Genomic DNA, 24,635 nt, shown 5'->3' with positions numbered 1-24,635 from the left:
CTCTTAATAATCTACTCACATGTATGCTCAAAGATTTAGGTCAAGGAGTTCCTTGCACCTTAGTTTTTTAGAGTAAAAAATTAGAAACAACCCAAATAATTTATAAGTAAATATATTAGATTATGATTCATTGAAACTACAGAATATATAGCCATTTAAAAGAGATAGAACTGACATATAATGATACAGAAAGATCTTGAAGACTTGTTGTTAGTGAAAAAATGTCAAAATATACTTAAAGTATGATCCTTTTGAATATATGTGTGTGTATATGTACATATGTACATATTTCAAAATACATATGCAAATACCTAGAGAGATTAAAAGGATGAGCAACCTACTCTGAGTAAGAATTACCTCTAGGGACTGGAATAGAGTGTGGGTTGAAAGAAACAACATTCAGGTGTTGCTCTGTGTGATTATGCACAATTTGAGTCTTTTAAAAGGAATTTGTACTTATATATTTTGTGTAATAAAACGTTAAGTATCAAGACAAAACAATCCTATATAATAAAACCCTAATATGCAAATTGACCGAACAGTGGAATGACCAGAACGACTGATCACTATGACGTGCACTGACCACCAGGGGGCAGATGCTCAATGCAGGAGCTGCCCCCTGGTGGTTAGTATGCTCCCACAGGGTGAGTGCTGCTCAGCCAGAAGCTGGGCTTATGGCTGGCGAGTGCAGCAGCGGTGGCAGGAGCCTCTCCTGCATCCACTGCAGGAGGGCGGTAAGGAGCGAGGGGTTCCAGACTGCAAGAGCCCCGGACTATGAGAGGGATGTCTGGTGCAGGCTTAGGCCCAATGGGGATCGGGCCTAAGCCGGCAGGCAGACATCCCTCTAGGGGTCCTGGACTGCAAGAGGGCACAGGCCAGGCTGAGGAGGTCCCGCACCCCCAGTGCACGAATTTCATGCACCGGGCCTCTAGTTACTTTAATAAATTAAAATAACATAAAAATGCTTATCAGGTTAAATAAAAAGCAATCTATAAAATGCTACAAACTTTGCACATAATTAATATCCTCTAACAGTCTCCCCCAAATCACTCATTGTTTGTTTAGTGAATATTTTTAACCATCTACCTATGTAGCTTGCAGTCTATTAGGAGCAAAACTCAAATATGACTAAGAAAAAAGACTTGAAGAAATGCCATAATGTTAATTTTTTTCTTTGAGTGAAGGCACATGTGTGACTTTCTTTTTAAATATAAATTCCTACACTTTCTATAATGAGTATTATTATTTTGTAGGAAAAAATTTTTATTATGGTAAGATACATAAAATTTGCCATCATAATAACCATTTTTAAGTGTACAGTTCAGTGGCATAAGTACATTCACAATGTTGTGCAACCATCAGCAGTTTCCATTTCCACATTTTAAAATCCCAAACAGAAACTTTGTACCCATTAAACTCCACATTTTTTTCTCTTCCCAGCCCCTGGTAACTTCTATTTTACTTACTGTCTCTATGAATTGGCCTATTTTAGGTACTTCACTGATGTGTGATCACACAATAGTCATGTTTTTGTGTGTAGCATATTCACTTAGCACAGCGATTTTCGGCCTGTGTGCTGCAAGAATTTTTAAAACATGCAATACCTGACTGTTTAGTCAGGTTCACTGACCTCTTTTTCCTTATATTGTGAAATAAAAAAATGACAACAGCCAGTACAACAGTAGTTGTCTGACATGAATGAATCAAAATACCTTTTTTAAAAATCAGATCAGCAAAAAATGTAATATATTTTTGGGTGTGCCACAGAACTTAGTACTTATTTCATGTGTGCCATGAGATGAAAAGGGTTGAAAATCGCTGGTCTATATGTCCTTAGGCTATACCATGTTGTTTTAATTACTCTAGCTTTGTAGAGATTTTTGAAATCAGAAAGTGTGAACCCTCCAGCTTTGTTCTCTTTTTTAAAAATTGTTTTTTTGCCTATTTGGGAGAAACATTTATTCTTTTAAATTTTTACTGCTTATAAGAGCTATGTAAAATTTCTACCTTCTGAAAAGATTCATTCTTCTTAAAATAATTTTCTAGAACAATTTTTGCTGTTTACTAAAATATGTATTTTGCTCTGTATTATAGAAAGAGTATCCTAGCCCAAATGAAGTTGTGAAGAGAATGCAGTCTCTCCAAATAGACTGTGTAGCAATACCTCCAAGCAGGTCAAATTCAGGTAACTTAGACTATGGTTGAAAATCTGTTTATCCACTTATTTTTTTGCTCATACATGCACTCTACTCTCTAAAATATTATTCACAACCGCATGAAAAACAGAAGAAGCTATACAATTTACCACCTGTCATAAAGGAATTTATAATGTATTCGGAGCCAAGATACATATATTTGAAATGTTAAGTAACATTGAGTTCACCAAAATCATAAACTCTCCTGAACATGAGTCCTAAAATATCTGATAGGGAGAAAATGATGGCTCAGGAAAAAGACATTTCCCAAGTCCTTGAGAAAGCCAGAGATGACAGGACCCGGAATACAAGCAGAGAGGTTGGTCTCAGAGTCAAGAAGGGATACTTTTTCCTTACAACAAAAGGGAAGGCAGACTACAGGAGTTTTAAGCCATTTATTAGCTATCTGTTCTGGGGCAAATCACTTAACCTCTTAAACCTCATCCGTCAAATCATGATAATTACTCCTACTCTTATAGGGCTTTTAAAGAATGAAAGAATCCATGGAAAATGGTTAGCACAGAGCTGCTGCTCTTTTTTGTTGTTGTTAATCCTCACCCAAGGATATTTTTTCCATTGATTTTTAACCAGTTAACTGCCATGTGTCCAAAACATAATTCCCACACGCCACAATATTTTAAATTTAATTTAAAAAACCAGTTTACAATGAATATTATAAATATATTACTCACAATTCGGATGTTCTTGAATATTTTCAGCTGAAAATTCTCATGAAAAATGATTTTAAAGTTTGTCAGGGCTGCCACTTAGGGAAATCTTTTTTTTTTATAGACACATGTGGTGTATGGGGAAGGTCCACTGCTTGTGTCTACAGACGTTTATGGCGTACAATGGGTTAAAGAGAGTAGAAGGGAGGGGAGGAGGGGGAGAGAGAGAGAGGGAACATGGATGTGAGAGAGACATTGATTAGTTGTCTCCTGCACGTGCCCCAACCAGGGCTTTGGATCAAATCTGCAACCAGGTATGTGCTCTTGACCAGGACTAGAACCCACGACCCTTAGGTGCATGGGCCAATACTCTAACCTCTTAGCAAAGCCGGCCAGAGCCAGAGCTGTTGCTCTTATTTTCCAACCCTGGATCACACCAAGGAGACAGCCACCTCACTGCGGCAACACAAGTCCCTTTCTTCCTTGGTCATTCCTGTGATACCCACCTTATTGCTCGTTATAACTTCCCTAGTGCTCTCTCACTGTCAGGCAGGGGCTCCTACTCATCCTATCTAATAAAGAGGTAATATGCAAATTGACCATCACTCCAACACACAAGATGGCCGCCCCCATGTGGTCAAAGATGGCCACCACAAGATGGCCTGCAGGGGAGGGCAGTTGGGGGCGATCAGGCCAGCAGGGGAGTGGTTAGGGGGTGATCAGGCAGGTAGGCAGGTGAGCGGTTGGGAGCCAGCAGTCCTGGATTGTGAGAGGGATGTCCCAGATTGAAGAGGGTGCAGGCTGGGCTGAGGGACACCCCCCATGCATGAATTTTGTGCACCGGGCCTCTAGTTCCATATAAAAGAAGAGGGCCAGCCATAGCTGGTTTGGTCAATGGATAGAGCATCGACCTGTGGACTGAAGGGTCCAGGGTTCGATTCCAATAAGGGCATATACCTCGGTTGCAGGCTTGATCCCTGTCCCCGGTCAGGGTGCATGCAGGAGGCAACCAATCGATGTATCTCTCTCTGTCTCTCCTCCCTTCCACTCTCTCTATAGAAAAATATCCTTTGGTGAGGATTAAAAAAAAAAAACAACACAAATAAAAGAAGAGGGCCACCTAGTATATGCTTTTTACTTATTCTCGGTGTTTTCATAATGAATCTCAGGACAGATTCATTATGGGGCTCGGGTTTCATTTTACTGTTTAATGTTTCATGAAACTCCAATGTTGAACATTTCTTCTCAGCCACAGAACAGCCCCGTTCACTGCACAGTTCACAAAGTCTCAGGATGGGTCCTGTGGAGGAGTCCTGGTTTGCTCCCTCCCCAGACTACCAGCAGGAGGAGGGTGAGCGCAGCCTGCAGAATAAACTCCAGGAGGAAGCCAACTACCATCTTTATGGCAGCCGCATGGACAAGCAAACAAAACAGCAACCCACACAAGGTGTGGCTTACAACAGAGAGGAGGAAAGGAGACGAAGGGTCTCCCATGACCCTTTTGCACAGCCAAGACCTTATGAGACTGTTCAAAACCCAGGGATGAAAGGCCTTGCTTCTTCTAACACAGCCAGTCCTGGGAATGCAGTACACCAACCAGCTGGACTGACCTGCCAATCCCAAGGACTCCACTGGACTCCATATAATCCGTATGATTTTAGAGCAAGACCATTGGGTGCAGGAACAATAGATTCCAGATTTTGGTCTGGGCCAAATGCAAGCCAGATACCCAACCTGCATAAAACTCCAGTGCCTGAGACCAGCCTGCTGGGAAACACTCCCACCATTCCATTCCTCTCCCTGACATCAAGAGGTAAATAGGCCTTTCAGTCCAATTGGCTTTTTTTTTTTCCTGAAAATAAAATAGCTGTTAACTCTGTTGTAGACTATAAAGTAACAAAGGGGCAAATTGTTCAGTCTTCAGCTGCCAGATGCAGCTTACACCATGAAGTGTCCATCCAGCCATGTGGCCTGGTAGTTCAGTTTGGGTAGGACTCAGTGCAGCTGCCTACACGTGTTGGTTTATAGGCTTTGTAACTGGCCGACATCTTCCACTCTAACCTGAATCACATGGTCCCATTATACCCAATCTCTGGTGCAAGCCAAGGTATCTGCTTATATTCTTTTACTTGCTTGCTGTTTTCTGAAGATAAGAAATAAGTCTTGGATATTTTTATTTCTAATCTCATATAGGCCAAAGGCTAACATTTGTGATGAAAACCACATTGTCACCATCATCCATTTCCAGAACTCTTTTCATCTTCCTGAACTGAGACTCTACTCATCACACAACAAATCCCCATTCTCCTTTCTCCTCCCAGCCCCTGGCAACCAGCCTTCTACTTTCTATGTCTTTGAATTTAATTACTGTAGGTACCTCACATAACTGGAATCAATCATACAGTATTTATCCTTACTTCAGTTAGTATGATGTTCTAAAGGTTCATTCATGTTGTAATGTGTGTCAGAATTTCCTTCCTTTTTAAGGCCAAATAATATCCCATTGTATGTATATACCACATTTTGTGTATCCATTCATCTACTAGTATTGATGGACACTTGAGTGGCTTTCACTTTTTGGCTATTGTGAATGCTGCTGCATAGGGATGTAAATACCTGTTTGAGACCCTGCTTTCAATTCTCTCGAGTATATACTCAGAAAAGGAATTGTTGGAACATAGGGTAATTCTATTTTTAATTTTTGGAAGAACTTCCATACTGTTACCACAGCGGCTGTACCATTTTATATTCCCACCATTAGCACGCAAGAGTTCCAGTTTCTCTACATCCTTGTCAACACTTGTTATTTTCTGTTTTTGATAGTAGTCATCCTAATGGATGTGGTTCAGCCACATTTTAAGAAGGAAAATTTTACAAGGTGGCATAGAATTAAGAGTTTAACTTAAACATTTGGAGTGAAGCCCTGCCCTTTACAGTGTTGCATTTTTCACCTTACTTTCAATTTAGGTGTGCTTACCTGTGTGCTTCTCTCTATTCAGATGAGACTGCAAAATATGCCATATACAACAGTGCTGGCGTTCAGATTGGAGACAATAATCGCATGGAGGTTGGAGTGAGCTTGCCATTACTGGACAGCACATACGTGAACTGGAACGAGCCAGCTTCTAAGTACCAAGATACCTTTGGTAAGATGCCCTTTAAGGGCCCATTGTCTAGAAACCTTGTACTTTCTTCCTTGTTGAGAGGGATGTAGTGGAATCCTGAAGTGTATCTGATTATTCTCCCTGAAAGTCGTTCCCTGTTTCCTCTGTAAAATGTCTGTGTAATTTCCATATAAGTCTTTGTAATTTACTTATGTTTAGTATGGGAAAGCTAATTCATGGATTGCTGTGCAAATTAAATGAGTGAAGGTGTATAAAGAGCTTAGAACACTGCCTGGCACACAGTAAGATCTACAAAAGGATTAGATCATCATCATTATCAACATCATTATCCAGACCTAGGACAGAGCTCCTTCAGGTCCTCATCAGAAGGAATTGTGTAAACGATAGGAGACTGTGCCCTTAACAGCACCTCTGTAATGAAAATGAGGACTTTCTCGTATAGGGTCCCACTATGCAGGCTTATAACATTAGTCCCAAAACACAACCTGGAGAAAGCAGTCATCAGGCCAAAACAATGTGATTTAAGAACCTAGCTTTCTGATTAACCCTAGGGTTGGCAAGTTTTTTTCTATTAAGGTTTAGATAGTAAATGTTTTAGGCTTCACTGGCCTTGAAGTCTCTCTTGCAACTACTTACACAGGAGTGCAGTAGCAGCCACAGACAATGTGTGTTTGGATGGCTAGGTTCCAGTAAAACAGTGTTTACAGAAGTAGGCCACAGGCCAGCGTTGGGCCACAGACCTGGTCTAGCCCACTTGAAGGATAGTTTTTAAAATACCTAGAGCAGAGGTTCCTAAATTTGGGAGAGACAGGGGTATCTTTAAGAATCTGGTGAAACCTAGGGTTCCCTCTTGCAGAGAGGTAGTGACAAGATTTGTCAAATATCTCGGGAGGTTTGGGGATTGTTGAGGTCCAGTGGTGATGGTAACAGCTGCATTACGGGGAGCTGAGGAAAGAGTGGGAGTTAAGGGGCAAAACTGAGATGTCTTTTTCCTTCTATTCAGCTTTCTGAGGTAGAATGGGGATCGAGGAGTATGGTTTGTTTGTGGTGATTATTTTCTATCTCTGTTTCTTTTTGTCATTTTTGTGAAGGCCTAAAGGCAGGAACCAGTAGAAAGAGGGAGGTTATGACTATTGGAGAAGAGAGGACAACAGTTGGGGCAGGGAGGGATGGGTCCAGAAATAGACCTTGAAGAGTATCCGTGCCTCATCCCTTAAAAGACAGGGGAGACATTGTCACTGAGTAGTAGTTTTGCACGTGATGGTCTCAGTTTCCTTGATTAAGAGGAAAGAGAACTGTTGGGGGAAGGGCTCAGGAGTTGAGTGACCTTAACTCTGGCTATATGTAAGTGAAAAATGCCCGAAAGGAAAGAAATGGTGTTTCCCCTTTACAGCAGGAAGATCTAGTATAAACAGGACCGCTGGCTAAGCTTGTCTAAAACAGCCTAACAGTCAGGCAAGGGTTTTAATCCCAAAGCCATCAGCTGCAGCTCAGAGATGCATTTGCTAGGAGGAAGAGGTTCCTTATTTTAATTCACAAAAATTCCCCTAATGTAAAGTACCCCCCAATGAGTCAATAGCCTTATAATGAAGAAGTTATCTTTCCACTGGACTCCAGGTGCTCTTCACTTTATACAGGTTTTTGAAGCTAGAATGTTCAAATGGGTTTCAGCTTGACGTCTTCTCCTTTCTTTTTGGCAGATAATACCACTAGTCTGACTGATAAACACCTGGACCCAGTCAGGGAAAATCTGGGAAGGACCTGGAAAAATTGTGCCCGTAAACTGGGCTTCACCGAATCTCAGATTGATGAAATTGACCATGACTATGAGAGAGATGGATTAAAAGAGAAGGTTTACCAGATGCTCCAGAAGTGGCTGATGAGGGAAGGCAGTAAGGGGGCCACTGTGGGAAAGCTGGCTCGGGCGCTCTACCAGTGCTCACGCATAGACCTTCTGAACTCTTTGGTGTTTATCAGCACGAACTAACTAGAAGCAGCTTCGGCAGCATGAAGTCATCTCCTCACTTAGTGGGTGAGCCACTGAGAACGGGCTGCCTCAGACCACCCGTGAAGTCAACCCCCACTTAGTGAGTGAGCCACTGAGAGTGGGCTGCCTCACTGACCTGGGTTCTCTGTCTATACAAAAATCATTCCCTGCATTTCATAACTGGAAATGGGAAAGAAACCTACAGCAAACAACCCGCTAAACTCAATGCCTGAGGCTTGATGAAAAAAGAGCCTGGCCCTAGCTGGTTTGGCTCAGTGGATAGAGCCTCGGCCTGCAGACTGAAGGGTCCCAGTTTGATTCCAGTCAAGGGGCACATACCTCGGTTGCAGAATCCTTCCCAGCCCGGGCCCTGGTCAGGGCGCATGCAGGAGGCAACCATTTGTTGATTTAAGAAAGCTAGGTTCTTAAATCACATTGTTTTGGCCTAATGACTGCATTCTCCATTTGTTTCTCTCACATCGATATTTCTCTCAGTCTTTCCTTCTCTCTTCCACTCTTAAAAAAATCAATGGAAAAATATCTTCAGATGAAGATTTTAAAAAAAGAAAAGAAAAAAGAAGCCTGATGAGCTTTGAAAGGGAAAGCAGAAATATTTACAGGAGATCATTTTCTTTTACTTTATTCCATAACCTCCAATTATGCTAAAAAATTTGGAGAATGTAAACTAAATCAGCTTTCTTATTTTGTGCTCTTTTCTCCACATAGGCTCCTATTATAAACAAAGTATAGAAAAAAACCTAAGTTTTCTTTTTTTTTTAATATATTTTTATTGATTTTTTTACAGAGAGGAAGGAAAAGGGATAGAGAGTTAGAAACATCGATGAGAGAGAAACACCGATCAGCTGCCTCCTGCACACTCCCCGCTGGGGATGTGCCCGCAACCAAGGTACATGCCCTTGACCGGAATCGAACCTGGGACCCTTCAGTCTGCAGGCGGACGCTCTATCCACTGAGCCAAACTGTCTAGGGCTAAGTTTTCTTCAAATAGATTTTTTGGTATCACTACCACAGTTCATTCCAGTTACAGGGTCTGTTAACATCAGTATGAAATGCTGTATCAGTCACTACAAGCTTCAAGAATTGCATGCAATATCCACACCACAAATTAACTGAAGGGATTTTAAGGTGTACTAAGAAGGGGAAAAATATATAACAAAAACATCACAATTTCCCAGGCAGTTGCTGCAAGAAATTGCTACTAATTATGACAACTACAAAAATTCTTGATTAACTTTTTAAGTTCTTTTTTTTAACATCCTGGCACTTTAGGCACTTTCCCAACCTGTATGCCCTGAGGAGTCAGCAGGCTATGACCAGAGCCTCAGGGCTGATCACTGTTGAATAGCTCCCCAGTTTACCACCACCATGCCCCCCCTCTTCCCCGCAGTGTGGTCAGTCTGGCTGTCAGATTCTAGTATTTGGTGAGGGCTGATAACTGTATTGTTGGTTCTGATTCTAAATTTCCCCCAGCAGTTACACACACACACACACACACACACACACACACACACACACCAGAAATGGGACTGTAGAGCAGAATTTCTCCATCCCAGCACCACTGGCATCTTGGGCCGGATCGCTCTTTGCTGTAGGGCACTGTCCTGTGCATTGTATGATGTTTAGGAACAACCTTGGCCTCCACCCACTAGATGCCAATAGGCCTGTCCTCCCCCTCCACCCCTCCTCAGTTGTGACACAGATGTCTCTAGTCTAGACAGTGCCAGATGCTCCCTGGAAGGGCAAAATCACTCCCGTTGAGAAGAGCCTGTGATAAAGTGGTGAACCTCAGTTTTCTCACCACACATTGCAGGCTCACTACTTAGTTGCCGCACAGTATTGATCACAAAGACCAAAAGGAAAATGAGGGGAATGGGTCCCAGGCTTTGCTAGTGGGGGCTGGGTGAGTTCTTTTCTAAATGTATCCCTGTACCTCTGTCTTAACAGTGTTGTAAAATCTCTAGCTTCCAAGGTGATTGAATGATTATTATAAGAGGCAAAAGTGGCAAGTGTTTTCATTGACTTTTTAAAAATAAAATTTTGTACATTAAATGTAAGCTATTGAAATGATGTGTGTTTGTATAAATGATACAGTTTAGGGTTCTCCACTGGGACTTTACCACTTAGGTTGGCTGTTCCAATACAAAATCCTCTTTTCACTACCTGCTATTGGCAGCAGAGAGAAAGCTGATGGTAAAAAGAGCATTTTGTCTCAGGATGAAAGCTAGCACTGCCATCCCTCAGACATGGCTCAGAGGCTGTTCCTTCCGCTGCTGCTCTCTCAAACCTGGGCTGAAAAGCGTCTAATTGGTTTTGGAGGAGTTTTAGTACAAGGCACAAGCACCACAAAAACACTAGTCTTTGGCAGAAACCAAGTGAGATGACAGACCACAAAATGAGAAAGAAGAGTATCCATGATTGGTTCCAAAAAGATATTTAGACCCTAAGGACTGATGGCAAATAAGACCCACTTCCAGCTCAGTCTTGCTTAGCAGATTGCCCACTTGTTGCTGTGGTCATAATCTTTGCTTTGAGTCCAGAATATGATGTTAGGTCTTCAAAAATAAGAAAAGTTCTTTCTTACAAAATGTTTTATTTATTTTTTTTTAAATATATTTTATTGATTTTTTACAGAGAGGAAGGGAGAGAGATAGAGAGTTAGAAACATCGATGAGAGAGAAACATCGATCAGCTGCCTCCTGCACATCTCCCACTGGGGATGTGCCCGCAACCCAGGTACATGCCCTTGACCGGAATCGAACCTGGGACCCTTCAGTCTGCAGGCCGACGCTCTATCCACTGAGCCAAACCGGTTTCGGCGTCTTACAAAATGTTTCAATAGTATTTTCCTGAATACTTTAATGTATGTTATTTACAGAGAACAGTTTTTCTAGTTATACTAATATAAATAAAAATAGGTGTTTAGTCCTGGCTGGTAAGTGGTTAGAGCATCAGCCTGTGGACTGAAGGGTTGTGGGTTCGATTCCCAGTCATGGGCACATACCTGGGTTGCCGGTTTGATTCCCAGCCCCAGTAGGGCACATGTGGGAGGCAACCAATTGATGTGTCTCTCTCATGTCAATGTTTCTCTCTCTGTCTCTCCCTCTTTCCTCCTTTCCACTCTCTCTAGAAATCATTGGAAAAAATATCCTTGGGTGAGGATTTATAAAATAAAAAGGTGTTTATAGGATGATTGCAGAGCCTTCTGATCACAAAATTGATCAGAATGGTGATGCTACTGCAGTGAATTCTATAATATGCAATAATTCACATGCAGGATTCTAAAATTGAGCAGACAAATCCCGCTCTGCCACTGTTTAGTTAAATATCTGGGGCCTGCTTCCTAACTCTCTTAGCCTCAGTTTCCTCATCTATAAATAGAGAGGGCAAAGTGTATAAGATTGGTGTGAAGAATAAAATAAGATAATGCATCATAAGGTGCCTGGCAGAGAAATATAGTTATTTTAAAACTACACTATAATGTTAAACTACACTATAAAGGACTAGTTCTCAAATGTGTACTTTAAATTGTAACCCCAATAATCTAAAATGTCACAGTGCTGCCATTTTGCTTACCAGTAGGATAACTGGTGTTAAAATTATAGACAATTATTTTTATTCCCCATCATCTCTGACAAGAAACCCCAATCAACATTTCAGGAAAAAATAAAATGTTGGCTCTACCAAAGATTTGTGAAATTCAAATGACAGCAGCCAGTTGAAATATATATATATTCTTTCTATTCAGGAAATTTAATGGCGTAGATTTATGTTGAAAGTAGAATATAAATATTTTTGCATATTTCATATTAAGCCAAACCTGCCTTTACTGATCAAGAAATTATAATGGGCTAGTGAGGACCCCACAGGTGACAGAATTTTCTATGGCTATAACACTTAGAAGCACAAGGGGCTCTTGGAGGAGAAATAATATATGCAAGGAAGCTGTAGTCATCTTGAATAATTCAAGCCAAGACTAAACAGCCACAAATCTGCCAGTCATTTCCAATTAAGGTAAAGCAATATGGTAGAATAAAAGGGGTGCTGTTTTTCTCCACTGAATCTTCAAATGTTAATAACCTTTATAAAGCTTGAATTATATGGTCATGAAGAAAAAAGTTCTAATTTGTTAAAATACACATGACATAAATTTACCATCTTAACCATTTTCAAGTGTACAGCTCAGTGGCGTTAAGTACATTGACATTGTGCTAACATCACCACCATCCTTCTCCACGACCTTTTCATTTTGCAAAACTGAACATCTGTCCCTATTATACTACCTACCCCCTGCCCCAGTCCCTGACAACCACCATTCCACTCTAAAGAATTTGTCTGCTTTGGGGACCTATATATAAGTGGAATCATCCAGTATTTGTCCTTTTTTTGACTGGCTTATTCCACTGAGCATGATGGCCTCAAGGTTCATCCATGTTGTAGCAGGTGTCAATTTCCTTTTTAAGACAAAACAATATTCCATTATAGTCGTACACATTGTATGTATACCTTCATTCATTGATAGACAGTTGGGTTGCTTCCACTTTTTGGCTATTGTGAATAATGCTGCTATGATCTGGAGGTATGAATATTAGTTTGAGACCCTGCTTGTGATTCTTTGGGGGTATATACCCAGAAGTGGAATTGCCGGATCATGGTAGTGTTACACCAGTGAGACGACAAGACCTCGGTTCTTGTCTTCTTGAAGGAAACATTTCAATTAAGAGACAAAGTGCAGCAAAATATATTGGCTGCAGCAATAACACACTTAGGACAGTGAGACAAGGAAGAGCATAGAAGAAGCAACAGGAGAGCCTAGGCCAGTGATGGCGAACCTATGACACGCGTGTCAGGTGACACGCGAACTCATTTTTTTGGTTGATTTTTCTTTGTTAAATGGCATTTAAATATATAAAATAAATATCAAAAATATGTCTTTGTTTTACTATGGTTGCAAATATCAAAAAATTTCTATATGTGACACAGCACCAGAGTTAAGTTAGGGTTTTTCAAAATGCTGACATGCCGAGCTCAAAAGGTTCGACGTCACTGGCCTAGGCTGTCTGCTTTGTCTCTCTGAGCAGTCAGAGAAAGGGGGGCCTTGGAGGCAGATCCAGGGGGTTAGCCTGGTGAACTGCCACTGCCCATTGCTCCCCTGGTTGCGAGGTTTGTGGGTCCCTTAAGAGGGAAGAGGGAGAGAGGGAACGGCTCCGGTGTGCTCCCCTGGGGAAGAGCCAGCACTGGGTCCTTTGTGTTGAGGGTATTTATTTCTCTCTGTAGGTGGGACTCTTAGGGGAGGTCTCAGGGGAAGGTCTCAATAGAATATTCCTCAAATTTCCAGGAGTGCTCTTTCAGGGTCATCATCTCCTCTGATTGGTCAGCACCAGGGCAGGGGGTCATTAGTCAATGCAGCTGGTCCTGAGGCAGCCAGGATGTCACTTGCCTGGTTTTTATGTTATCGCTCCAGACACAGCGGTTCTCAACCTGTGGGTCGAGACCCCTTTGGCGGTCGAACGACCCTTTCACAGGGGTCGCCTAAGACCATCCTGCATATCAGATATTTACATTACGATTCATAACAGTAGCAACATTACAGTTATGAAGTAGCAACGAAAATAATTTTATGGTTGGGTCACAACATGAGGAACTGTATTTAAAGGGCCAGAAGGTTGAGAACCACTGCTCGAGGAAAGGTGTGTGTGGCGGAAGGGGGGAGGGGTTGGGGGGGTAGGAGGGGGAGCAGTTTGGGGTATTGTCTAAACCACCTGACCAGCCAGATGAAAGAGCAGGGGTCCAAACCGCATGACCAGGGATATGCTGGTTGAGGAAAGGTTACCCTGGGGACCCGGTTCTTGTTTTCCCAGTTTTGTCTCTTGCTAGGCCCCAGGAACTTTGCTCCCTGGTAACCTTCTGCACCTGGTCCATGGTCCATGCTCTGCTCTTGTCTACCTAACTGCCTATAACAATAGTACTATTTCCCATAGCCACTGCACCACTGTACAGTGGGGCCTTGACTTACGAGTGTCCCGACTAACGAGTTTTTCCGCCGATTTTTTGCTTTGAGTTGCGAGCTAAAATTCGGGTTACCAGCCAGCTTCTGATACCCCACCGCTAGTTGGCGCAGCGAGCGTCACAGTGAACGCCACAACATCAGCCCAGCATCACGTGTCTCACTCGTTCACTTCTTGATTTGACATACGAGTAATTTGAGTTACGAGCTCCGTCAGGGAACGAATTAAACTCGTAAGTCAAGGCCCCACTGTATATTCCCAACAATGCACAGGGTTTCTCCACATCCTCCAACACGTTAATTTCTGTTGTTTTAAAATAATAGCTATTCGAATGATGTGAGGTGGTATGAAGAACAAAGATGTTTTAATCACATTTCTAGAAGCAAATACACTTCACCCGACTTGACAGCCAAACTCCTCACCTACCCCCTCCTCGCCTCTGGGTGAGCGGGACAGGGGCTGCTCGCCCACCGGCACTGCCAGGTTACCCGGCCGAGCGCGGGGCGGGCAGACCCAACGGGGTCGTGGCCTCCGGAGCTGGAGCTGGCATCCCAAGTGAAGACGATCCGCGCCCGGGTGCCCGCAGGACCGCGAGTGCCGGTTCGGTCACGGATCAGCGAGCACCCAGCTTTCTCTCCAGCGTCCCCCGGCGCTAGGCGGCTGGGGGTGGGGGCTGGGCGGGGTGGGGGGTATGTGAGGGGTGGGGGGGGGAGGGGGGAGGGGGGAGGGGCTGAGGCCCAGGAGCCTGGGTCGCGCATGCGCTCTCCTGGTACCGGCGCGACCTGGGACCATGGCGACGGCGCTAGGCGGCCGGGGGGCACTGCGCCTGCGGCTCCTCCTCTCGGCTCTGAAGTCGGGGACCCGCGTCCCCCTGGCCCGGCCCGCCGCCGCGTTCGGGTAATGGCCCCCTCCCTCCGCGAGCTCCCGCGACGTGTTCGCGCCCCGGGGGTGGGTGGGGCGGGAGAGGCGCGCGGCTCGGCCTCTGCTCGGGGCCCTGGAGCCGGCGGAGGGCGGCGAGCGCGGCGGGTCGCGGAGCCCCGAAGGGCCGGGAGGAAGCGTGAGGATCAGTCCCAGGCTCGCGCGGCAGGTGACAGCCTCGAACCCCGTGCTCGTAGTCGGTTGCTCTGTCCAGTCTCGTAAGACCTTCAGGGCAATAATCTCCTGTTGGGTTGATCGGAAGCCGGCCTGAGGGCGCCTGGACTCCGAGCGCTCAGAACCGGGCCCGAGCCCGCCTGACTCCCACCGGCGCTGGGGGTCTGCGGAGCCCCGAGAGCCTGCCTTTCTCCGCCCCCCAGCCGCTCCCAAACACACGCACACACACACACACACACACACACACACACACACACACACATTTTGAGATAAACCACCACCAACAACAAAACCGATTAATCTCTGACCCGCTGTCTTAAAAATGGGTGCCTTGGGTCCTAAGAGATACTAGGCGGACAGTGTGAATAGAGCAGCAAGAATTCCCTGCAGACCTACCTCCCTACACACACACACACACACACACACACACACACACACACACAATGCATGTATGCAGTTAACTGGTTTAAAATATTTTTTAAAATATATTTTTATTGATTTCAGAGAGGAAGGGAGAGGGGGAAAGAGAAATATCAGTGATGGGAGAGAATCATTGATGGGCTGCCTCCTGCCTTCCCCCACTGGGGCATGGAACCGTGACCTCTGGTCCGTGCTCGCCTCTGAGCACACCAGGTGGGCGCAGTTAACTTGATGGGCAAGTTCCATTCGTGATTAGGAAGACAAGTCAAATGCTAGAGAGATTATTGGGGACTTCACTTTATCTAAGGTGGAAGCTTCGAATTTGACTACTTAATTTGAAAGGAGAAAGGAAGAAAATGTGACCAGCTTTACATTTTTATATTGTGATTGAGTAGGAGTTTCATATTTGGTTTAGGTTCTTTTTTTATTATAGGTCTTTTAGAACAATTTCAAGATTGTTTTGATGCAAATGGAAATATATGTCAATGGCCACATTTGCAAACCACCACTGTAAAATGGCGATTTATCCATTTTCCTTTTTGCAGAACAGGATTGAAATAAAATTGCTGATTTTAACAATATCAAAGTTAGGTAGGTTATTTAATGGTTGCAGGAGGCTGATTCATTAGCCTTCAAATCATTCTCCCTAATACATCTCAAAAACAGGTTTCTCTGGAATTTGAACTGCCATTTTATAGCTGTGGTTGCAAATTGATGTGACACAATCAGGGAAAATAAGCAGTGGCATTGGTTAATCCTGAAACAAGGCTGCAGCCCAAATTAAGTAGGTAAAAGTGCCCTGTCACAGCTAGTGCCCGACTACAATTGAGTTGTGTTCTGAAAACTTGTTTGTAAGTCTGTTATTTGGAATGCTGACTCCTCTTATTTCTAATCTGGAAGTTATGTTACATACAATTGCAATATTAATAATTTACAGAACCTAACTAACTGCCTGACAAAAAAAAATTTTGGAGTTGAACCTTGGAATGTTCTTTGGGAGAACCAGAGAGCTTCCTCCCCCTGGCACCTGCCACCACCTTCTGTCAGGCAGTCAGGGTGAGTGGCCCTGGTGCTGGAGCCCTGTTGGGGACCCTCTTCAGCCATGAGGTTACAGAAGAAGCATGGCCTTTGGTGTTCAAATGGCTACATTGCCACTTCTGGCTACATTAACCTGAGCAGGTTACTTAACCTCTCTGAGCTGCATGCCTTGCAGAATTGTGCATAGAATTTGAGACAGTGAATGTTAAAGGCCTTGGAGGTAAAAATTAAGTAATTAGTGGGTAAAGTTAGCAATGATACATATATGAATGTCTAAATAACAAAGCAGGGTATAAAAGATGTAAAAGTGTGTCATCAAAATTCATGTAAATCCATGCTCTGCAAGGTAGCTTTATTGTAGCCAATGGTTACTTTGGGAAAAAATATACAAAAGAAATTGTTCAACATACAAGATATAGAGACTATGTAGGACTTTCAAAGTGAGGATGTATCCTATCAATAGTCCCCGTTTTTATTTCTGAGCAAAGTGTAAAAAGTGCCACAGGCTCTGGTATCAGACAGTCAGGTGCTCATCTTGACTTTGCAGCTTCCCAGCAGGCTGACCAGGCAATTGCCTAACCCTCTAACCATCAGCTTCCTCAGTGGTAAAGTGTGGTTACTTGTAATTAATGTGCCTTTCATCACAAAATGAAGGAGATAAGCTCTGAGCAGTCCATGATTTAGTTTAATAGTGACACTAAATGTTAGTGTTAGTTTAGTTATTTGCCCCAAACTCTTACATTCTGACCTCCCCCCACAGTAGACTCTTCCCCTTTGAGGGGAGTGGCTCAGCCCCTCAATCAGGAACTGATGGCCATTGCATTGCTCCTGACCTTCCCTTTCACAAAATTGTCCAGCCTCCCAGAAAAAAAGGAGTCAAGGACAAATACAAGGAAGACATAGGCTCTTGTAGATGAGCATGCCTTTCTACAGGCTGCTTTTAAAAGGGAGACAGGAGTTTTATTTCTCCTCCAAGAAATTAACTCAGTATAGTAGTTCTTTACCTGGATTACCTATTAGAATCTCTTGGAGATTTAAAACAATACAAATGCCTGCATCCCACCCCAGAGATGTTGATTTAGTGTAGCCTGGGCATCCAGAGAATTAAATTTTCCAGAAAAGAAAAAAAAAAAACAATTTAAAAATGCAGTTATAATAATTAAAATGTATTAGGCGCTTAAAGTTTTGCCACATGATTCAAATCTAAGTTTGAGCCCCACTGATATAGCGGGAGGCTGGAAACACTCTCAGAAAGGAGCTGAGTGGGCAGCCATGTAGATGATAGTGAGGGCATGGGGAACTTGATGCCTGCCACCTTCAACCCCAGCGTCTCCTGCATCCCCGCTCCTCTTCTGTCATAATACTTGGCGAACTTCATAGTGCCTGCTGGTTGCAGGTTTCATTATCTGTCTTCCCTGCCAGCCTCCAAGCCACACGGAGTGCCCAGAGTAGGTGTTCAGGAAATATATGAATGAATGAACGGATGAATGAATGAATAGCATAATAGGGTGTAGGCATTTTACAGAGCACATGCCAGGGTCCTACCCCAGTTACTGACTGGTGGTCTCCCAGGATTGTCCTGGGCAGGTATATTTTTCCTCTTCACAGGAAATTCTAGAGAACACACCTGCTTAAGAACTCCTTGGTTAGAGAAGCAATTATTAGGAGGGAGAAAGTAGTGGAAACAACAAATGAGCTGCCCGAGGAAAGGGATTTACTTTTGTTCTTTAAATTTTCTGAACTTTTCTATCTTTTTCGTAGCTGAGAGTTGGAAAAGTTGGTACTTTGAACGTAGTTCAAGTAATACGCACATGTCAGGGCCCTTCCAGGCCTACTCCCTACAGGTGACTCTTCGCAGTGTAACAGTGTTTATCTGAGGCCTGCCTGCCACCTAAGGACCCCTTCATAAGCTGGAGGAAAAAGGCTGTAACCATTTAAATTTTTATGTGAAAATTAATCACTCAATAACTATTATTTTTTAAAATAAAACTTTTTTTCCTATGTTTGAAATTGATTTTCATTTAATTTACTTTTGTTTATAAGCAGTCCTCTGTCCTGTTTCCCAAGACTGGAGATTGGTATATGTTGATGGCAGTGCACTAGGCCATTTCTTTCCCCTGAACTGCAAACCTGTCACTGCTCAGCCTCAAAATATGCTCCCTTTTCCCCCCACACTCCTGCCAGGCTGACCACTGCCCTGTCCCCACATGTGTCCTTCCTCCTGTGCCTTCTATCACACCATTTCCTCTGTTAGAATCACCCTCCCACTGTATTCTTGGAAGTTCATTTCAAGTGCTACTTTCTTCCTCTTTTTCAAATATCTCTGATGAAATCTCTCTGCCTCTTCTTTAAAATATATTTTTTATTTCAGAGAGGAGGGAGAGAGAGATAGAAACATCAATGATGAAAGAGAATCATTGATTGCCTCCTGCATGTCCCCTACTGGGGATGGAGCCTGCAACCTGGGCATGTGTCCTTGACTGGGCATCAAACCATGACCTCCTGGTTCACAGGTTGATGCTCAACCACTGAGCAACACTGGCCAGGCTGTCTCTCCTTTAAAGCTGCCTCTACCCTAGTATTCTGACATCAATTGCCATCATGCCCCATTTTAGACTACCTGATTTTATTTCTGTATTACTAGGCAACCAAAAGAATATGGGATAGGGATAATAACAAAGAAAAGAAATTTGGAATGGGGAATCAAAACATAGAGCAAAGTGCAGAGGGAAAGTAGAGGGTTTTTTTAATAACAGAGATGAGCACTGAAGGGAAGGGAAGCCTGTTTGAGACGGTGCCCTAGGGCTGGCTCCTGGGTTCCTGGAGAGAGGCAGACAGCAGCACCCAGTAATGAAAATGCACCGGCTTGGACATTGACAGAGTTGGTTGGGGGAGGGGGGTTTTCTGATGGTGCATAACATCCTCAGTGTACAAAATTACTTCTACAAGCAAGGAAGGGAGCCCCTTAAAAATCTTTAGGGCACAAAGAGTAAGAAAGGTACCATTATCACTGTCGTGAGCTGTGCAAATGCCAGTCATCTTGTCTGGGGAGCTTCCGCATCCCTGGGTGGTGAACACAGGAAATGCATAAACCTTTGCTCCAACTGTGTACCTCAAGTTCTTCCCTCAGCCATGACCTATCCCTCCCTGAGGGTTTGCTGGTAAATCTCTGTGTCTTCATCTTTTCTCCTAATAGACTGTGAGCAAAGCAAATGTGTCAGTAAACAAACATTTGAAATAAATATTAGTACAACATTATTTGCTTTTATCTTGATCCTAGAGTCATCTTGACAATAACAATAAATTAGAGGAATAGGACATCAATAATAAGTAACTTGGCAATGTTGGTATGATACTGCCACTGCTTAGTGCCTTATTATTGCTCTCCCATAATATTTCTGTAGATAATGAGCTCATAGTCATGTCAGGCCTTTTTACCAATCATTTTTCCAAAAATTATGTGTTGTTGAAGACTTGATGTACCTGTGTTCAGCACATTTGTTCCAGCATCTGTCCTGGCATGCCAGAATGTCCCTTCCTCAAGTCACCCAGCCTATGGGAAATTGGGGGAGGCTGCTAGAACCTGATGCGGGGCCTATATCCCGGCATAGGTGTCCCAGAACTTCTGGACGAACAGCAGAGGAGAGGAATCAGAACAGAACACCGGGTACGGCACACGCCGTACAGTCAGAGCAGACCCTGGCAGTAGCCCTGGCCCGAGACCCTCTCTGCGCCCAGCCTGTGCAGTGAGATGCTGCATCATGGGAGGTCTTGGGCCAAGGGGGGTCGGTGGCAGGGGGAGGGCTCTTGAGATGAGAGCTTATGGACCCAGCTATTTAACTATCAATACAGAAGTATTTCAACATCTTAAAAACTAGTTTGGCCATATCAGTGCAGACAAGCATTCTTAATTAGAACCCTTCTGTAGTTGGCTAAAGGATGTGAGAAGTCGTATGCCTAAGGACAGCCTTGAGATCCAGGCCTTCCCTGTGGACCCTGGAGATCAGTCTCATCCTTGGGAATGCTGCCAGGGCAGCTGCAGGTCCAGGTCGCTCCTCTGGACCCACTAAGGTTCAGAAGGTGGGTCTGTGCTGCGCAGATGCTCATCATGTTCCAGTGTGGAGCTTCCCCATCAGCCTGCACGTTGGCACTACTGGCTTCCCGCTCCCCGGACTTGTGCCCGTGGGCCTGTCTGGTCACTGATTTGAACAAGCCTCTCAGGACTTTTGTAGGGTAAGCCCCAAGCTGGATTTTCAAACCTGAAGACCCAGCCCAGATCTGCAGTCTAGTGAGGAAGATACAAACTCATGTCGTTTTTCATGTGTGGAAAACAGAAGCACAAATCAGAGAACTCAGAGGCCTGGAAAGGGCACTGGAGCTGACTCGTGTATGAAAGGGCAGTTTTGTCATCTTACATTGGCTCTGCCAACTAATACTCTTCCTTTCGGGTGGGGTTTTTCTATTCTAGCACCTCAGTAACCTCCACCAAAGTGGCTGTGAACGGTGTCCACCTGCATTACCAGCGGACCGGAGAGGGCGAGCATGCCGTCCTGCTGCTTCCTGGAATGTTGGGTCTGCAAGGTTTTCATGGACTGCTCTAGCATGCGGTGTGATCCACGAGGCTTTCCCAAGAGTAGCGGCCAAATGCTGATTACTAATTTTAGTGCTTTGCAGAAATGCTTTAAGTAATATTTGCTACAATAAATGTTAGGTGATTTAGAAAGATAACTTTCTGTTTTTATGTATTTTTTTATTCCTTTATATACCTGTTTTTTCCCATGCAAGTACACTGTGTAGTTGGTTGCCTACACTTTGGGAGGATGGCAGGGTCAAGGAAAGGGATATGGGAAGAAGGGCTAGACAAAGAAAGCAGATGAGCGAGTGACCAGCCATCCCAGATTGCCTGGAATTCTGGGTTTTCCATTTGGGAGACTTTCCGTGCTGAAAGATGGATTGATGGCCCTTTGTGGTTGACTATGTGTTCAGTTAAAATAAGAGCTAAGAACAAAACAGAGCTTACAGATGTTTTGAAAATCAAAATTAGATCAATATGAATGGACTTGTAAAGCCAGCTGAATCTCAATCTCATTTTACAGATAAGTGGTTTCAGTGTAGCAAGTTCAGGGGAAGATTTTCTAATGATCTCAGGACATCTAAAATTTAGTTTTAAGTGTCTTAATATTGGGTTGTTTGTTTAGTTAAATAATCCCAATTTATGCTTATTTTTTTATAATTTGCTTCTTTCTCCTAAAGCTGTGGTTGGCAAACTGCGGCTCGTGAGCTACATGTGGCTCTTTGGCCCCTTGAGTGTGGATCTTCCACAAAATACCACGTGCGGGCGTGCACGTACGGGGCGATTGAAACTTCATGGCCCATGTTCAGAGGTCAGTATTTTGTGGAAGATCCACACTCAAGGGGCCAAAGAGCCGCATGTGGCTCACGAGCTGCGGTTTGCCGAGCCGCAATTTGCCGACCACTGTCCTAAAGTATTTCAGTTGATGGTTCCACCTGACTGAACTTGAGCTGAATGTGGTACTGTAGCTATGGGGCATCCTTGTCTAGACAGCATTTAGTATATGTTTTTCCTTAAGCTACTGTAATGAAGAAGGACATTTACTCCAATGACTGATGTCAAGCCAAAGCAATCTGTAAAAGCAATAAATAATTTATCAGCTTAGGTTTTCATTATTTCAGTATTGCAATCACTATCCAGTTATAAAAACTTTGTTTATGTAAAACATTAACCTGATTCAAAAATCAGACAAATAGTGAGATTTTTATCTCCAAATCCCCTGTCCCCAGCACCCAGTTCCCTCTCCACAGGCAGCCAGGCTGTTTTGTAATTTTTTAATGAAATAAACTAAATTGAGTTGTTTCTTCCACACCCCGCCCTTCCCCATCATTTCTGTGTTTAATTTCTGATTTCTAGTTATAACCCCAAAATATCTACAGAGCTATTCACATTCGCTTAGTAAAACAACATCTGGGATTTTAGAATTCTACTTTAAAATAACTTGGATCAAATCTCATAAATTTGTCTACAGATATTATAATCTCTCTCACTTGTAATAGTCATTTTTAAAAAAAGAAAAGAAAAAATAACCCAGAAGCATATCATATCAGTAAGTCTATTTCTGTGCAGTTTCATGATTTATTTTTTAAAGGAAGATTAAGCTGAAAAGGTATCAAAAGTGCAGGACTTCAATAATAACACAGGACCAAAGAATCAGGGCCTCTGTCTTTCTCAAAGTAGCCACCAGGAGGAGATAAGAGGCAGCTCTGAGCTCCGTAGGGAAAGGAAGTCAGCCTCCCAGTAAATGGATTCTCATTGCAAGTAAGGCTCCTTGGCTGATTATATTCTGATGTCTAACTTTGAGTAGAAATTAGTTACTTTGATTTAAGATTGTAATTATTTATTTTTTTACAATAATGTGTTTGAAACAGTAAAAGCATTCATCTGAATTAACCAAGTGGCTATTTTTAGGAAGTGGAGAGACTGATTTTGGACCTCAGATTAAAAACCTAAATAAGAAGCTCTTCACAGTGGTCGCTTGGGATCCTCGAGGATATGGACATTCCAGACCCCCAGATCGAGATTTCCCAGGGGACTTTTTTGAAAGGGATGCAAAAGATGCTGTTGATTTGATGAAGGTGGGTCTCTTAGGGAAGAGCCTAGGGGAGAGAGAATGGCTGGACCTGTCATTTATTTTGTTTTTGTTTTTGATTTCTATAAGGTTAATACTGTGTGGTTCCTATAGAAAAATTTTAAACATTCAAATAGGTATAAAGAAGAAAGTAGAAATATCCCACAATCCAAATATGTACAGCAACCACTACTAAGCCTTTGAGGCTCTGCCTTTTTGGCTAATCTTATCTATATATATAAAAGCCTAATCGACCGGCTGACCAGCCAGTAGCTATGATGCGCACTGGCCACCAGGAAGCAGACGCTCACACAGGAGCGGAAACCACAGGCATGGAAACATGGAACAGACTGATGAATCTCAGAGGGAAGAGGGGAGGTGGGGGAAGTGGGAAGAGATAAACCAAAGATCTTATATGCATATCCCTCAGCCTGGCCTGTGGGGATTAGGCTGAAACTGGCTCTCAGACATCCCCTGAGGGGTCCCGGATTGCAAGAGGGTGCAGGCCAGGCCAAGGGATCCCACTGGTGCATGAATCGGTGCACTGGGCCTCTAGTTATATATATAAATACACTGTCTTATATTGATGGCATTTTACTGTACCTACTGTTTCTCCAATTTGTCAAGGAGATACTTCCACGTCAATAAATATAAGTTTACATCTGCATTTTCTTTCTGCATTTAAAAAAAAAATCCTCACCTGAGGACATGCTGGCGGGGAAGGGGGAGAGAGAAAGAAACATCGATGTGAAAGAGAAACATTGACAGGTTGCTTTCTGTATGCTTCCCGACTGGCAATCAAACCCACAACTCAGGTATGTATCCTGACTAGGAATTGAACCAGCAACCTTTTGGTACTCGGGACCACGCTCAACCAACTGAGCCACTCCAGCTGAGGTACATCAGTATTATAATAGGTGCATAGTGTTTCATTGTATGGGTGTACTATTTCTTATTCACATCTTTTCTAATGGTACATAAATAACTTCATTTTTAACTTGCCCTTTTCTTTGGTGATTATAAACAGCAGTACAGAGATCATTCTGTTGTCTGTTGTCATTTTAGTTCTGGTTTGTTTGTTTGTTTGTTTGTTTTCTATTATAACAATGCTGCTGTGGATATCCTAGACCTATTTCCTGGTACATATGCGTAAGAGTTCCACACCCATTTAGGAGATGGCTGGCTGGGTACAGAAAATGCATGTGTTCATTTCACAAGATAGTGCCAAGTTGTTATCCATAGTAGTTATCCCAGTTTATCTGGAACTATCTTGGACTGGTATTTGTTAACTCCTTAACTTAATTTTCCCAATTCAAGTTTTACTTCTAGACAGCATCTTTGTTCTAGACAGCATTTCTGTCAGACAGCATCTCTGTTCATTTTCCCTGTGAAACACATTTTCAGAGCCCCGTTGTTTCACTCTGGGACTAACATAACTTC

At 43.2% G+C, this 24,635-nt stretch overlaps 2 protein-coding genes across 2 annotated transcripts in view; both read left to right on the top strand.

The window, feature by feature from the left end:
• The window catches only part of RIPK1 (receptor interacting serine/threonine kinase 1), a 47,817-nt gene extending 38,959 nt beyond the window's left edge, over nucleotides 1-8,858 (top strand). The window contains exons 8-11 of the mRNA XM_036348004.1: nucleotides 2,095-2,185; nucleotides 4,113-4,676; nucleotides 5,863-6,009; nucleotides 7,689-8,858. Coding sequence (XP_036203897.1) covers nucleotides 2,095-2,185; nucleotides 4,113-4,676; nucleotides 5,863-6,009; nucleotides 7,689-7,975 — 1,089 coding nt within the window. The 3' untranslated portion in view covers nucleotides 7,976-8,858. The remainder of the gene's footprint in view (nucleotides 1-2,094; nucleotides 2,186-4,112; nucleotides 4,677-5,862; nucleotides 6,010-7,688) is intronic.
• A 5,890-nt stretch (nucleotides 8,859-14,748) lies between these two features.
• The window catches only part of BPHL (biphenyl hydrolase like), a 51,266-nt gene continuing 41,379 nt past the window's right edge, over nucleotides 14,749-24,635 (top strand). The window contains exons 1-3 of the mRNA XM_036348686.1: nucleotides 14,749-14,898; nucleotides 21,020-21,123; nucleotides 23,036-23,202. Coding sequence (XP_036204579.1) covers nucleotides 14,792-14,898; nucleotides 21,020-21,123; nucleotides 23,036-23,202 — 378 coding nt within the window. The 5' untranslated portion in view covers nucleotides 14,749-14,791. The remainder of the gene's footprint in view (nucleotides 14,899-21,019; nucleotides 21,124-23,035; nucleotides 23,203-24,635) is intronic.

The sequence above is a fragment of the Myotis myotis genome, unplaced genomic scaffold (assembly GCF_014108235.1).
Source record: "Myotis myotis isolate mMyoMyo1 unplaced genomic scaffold, mMyoMyo1.p scaffold_m19_p_2, whole genome shotgun sequence".
Classification (NCBI taxonomy): domain Eukaryota; kingdom Metazoa; phylum Chordata; class Mammalia; order Chiroptera; family Vespertilionidae; genus Myotis; species Myotis myotis.
Note: the sequence above shows the minus strand (reverse complement) of the source record. Positions and strands in the feature narration are given on the sequence as shown.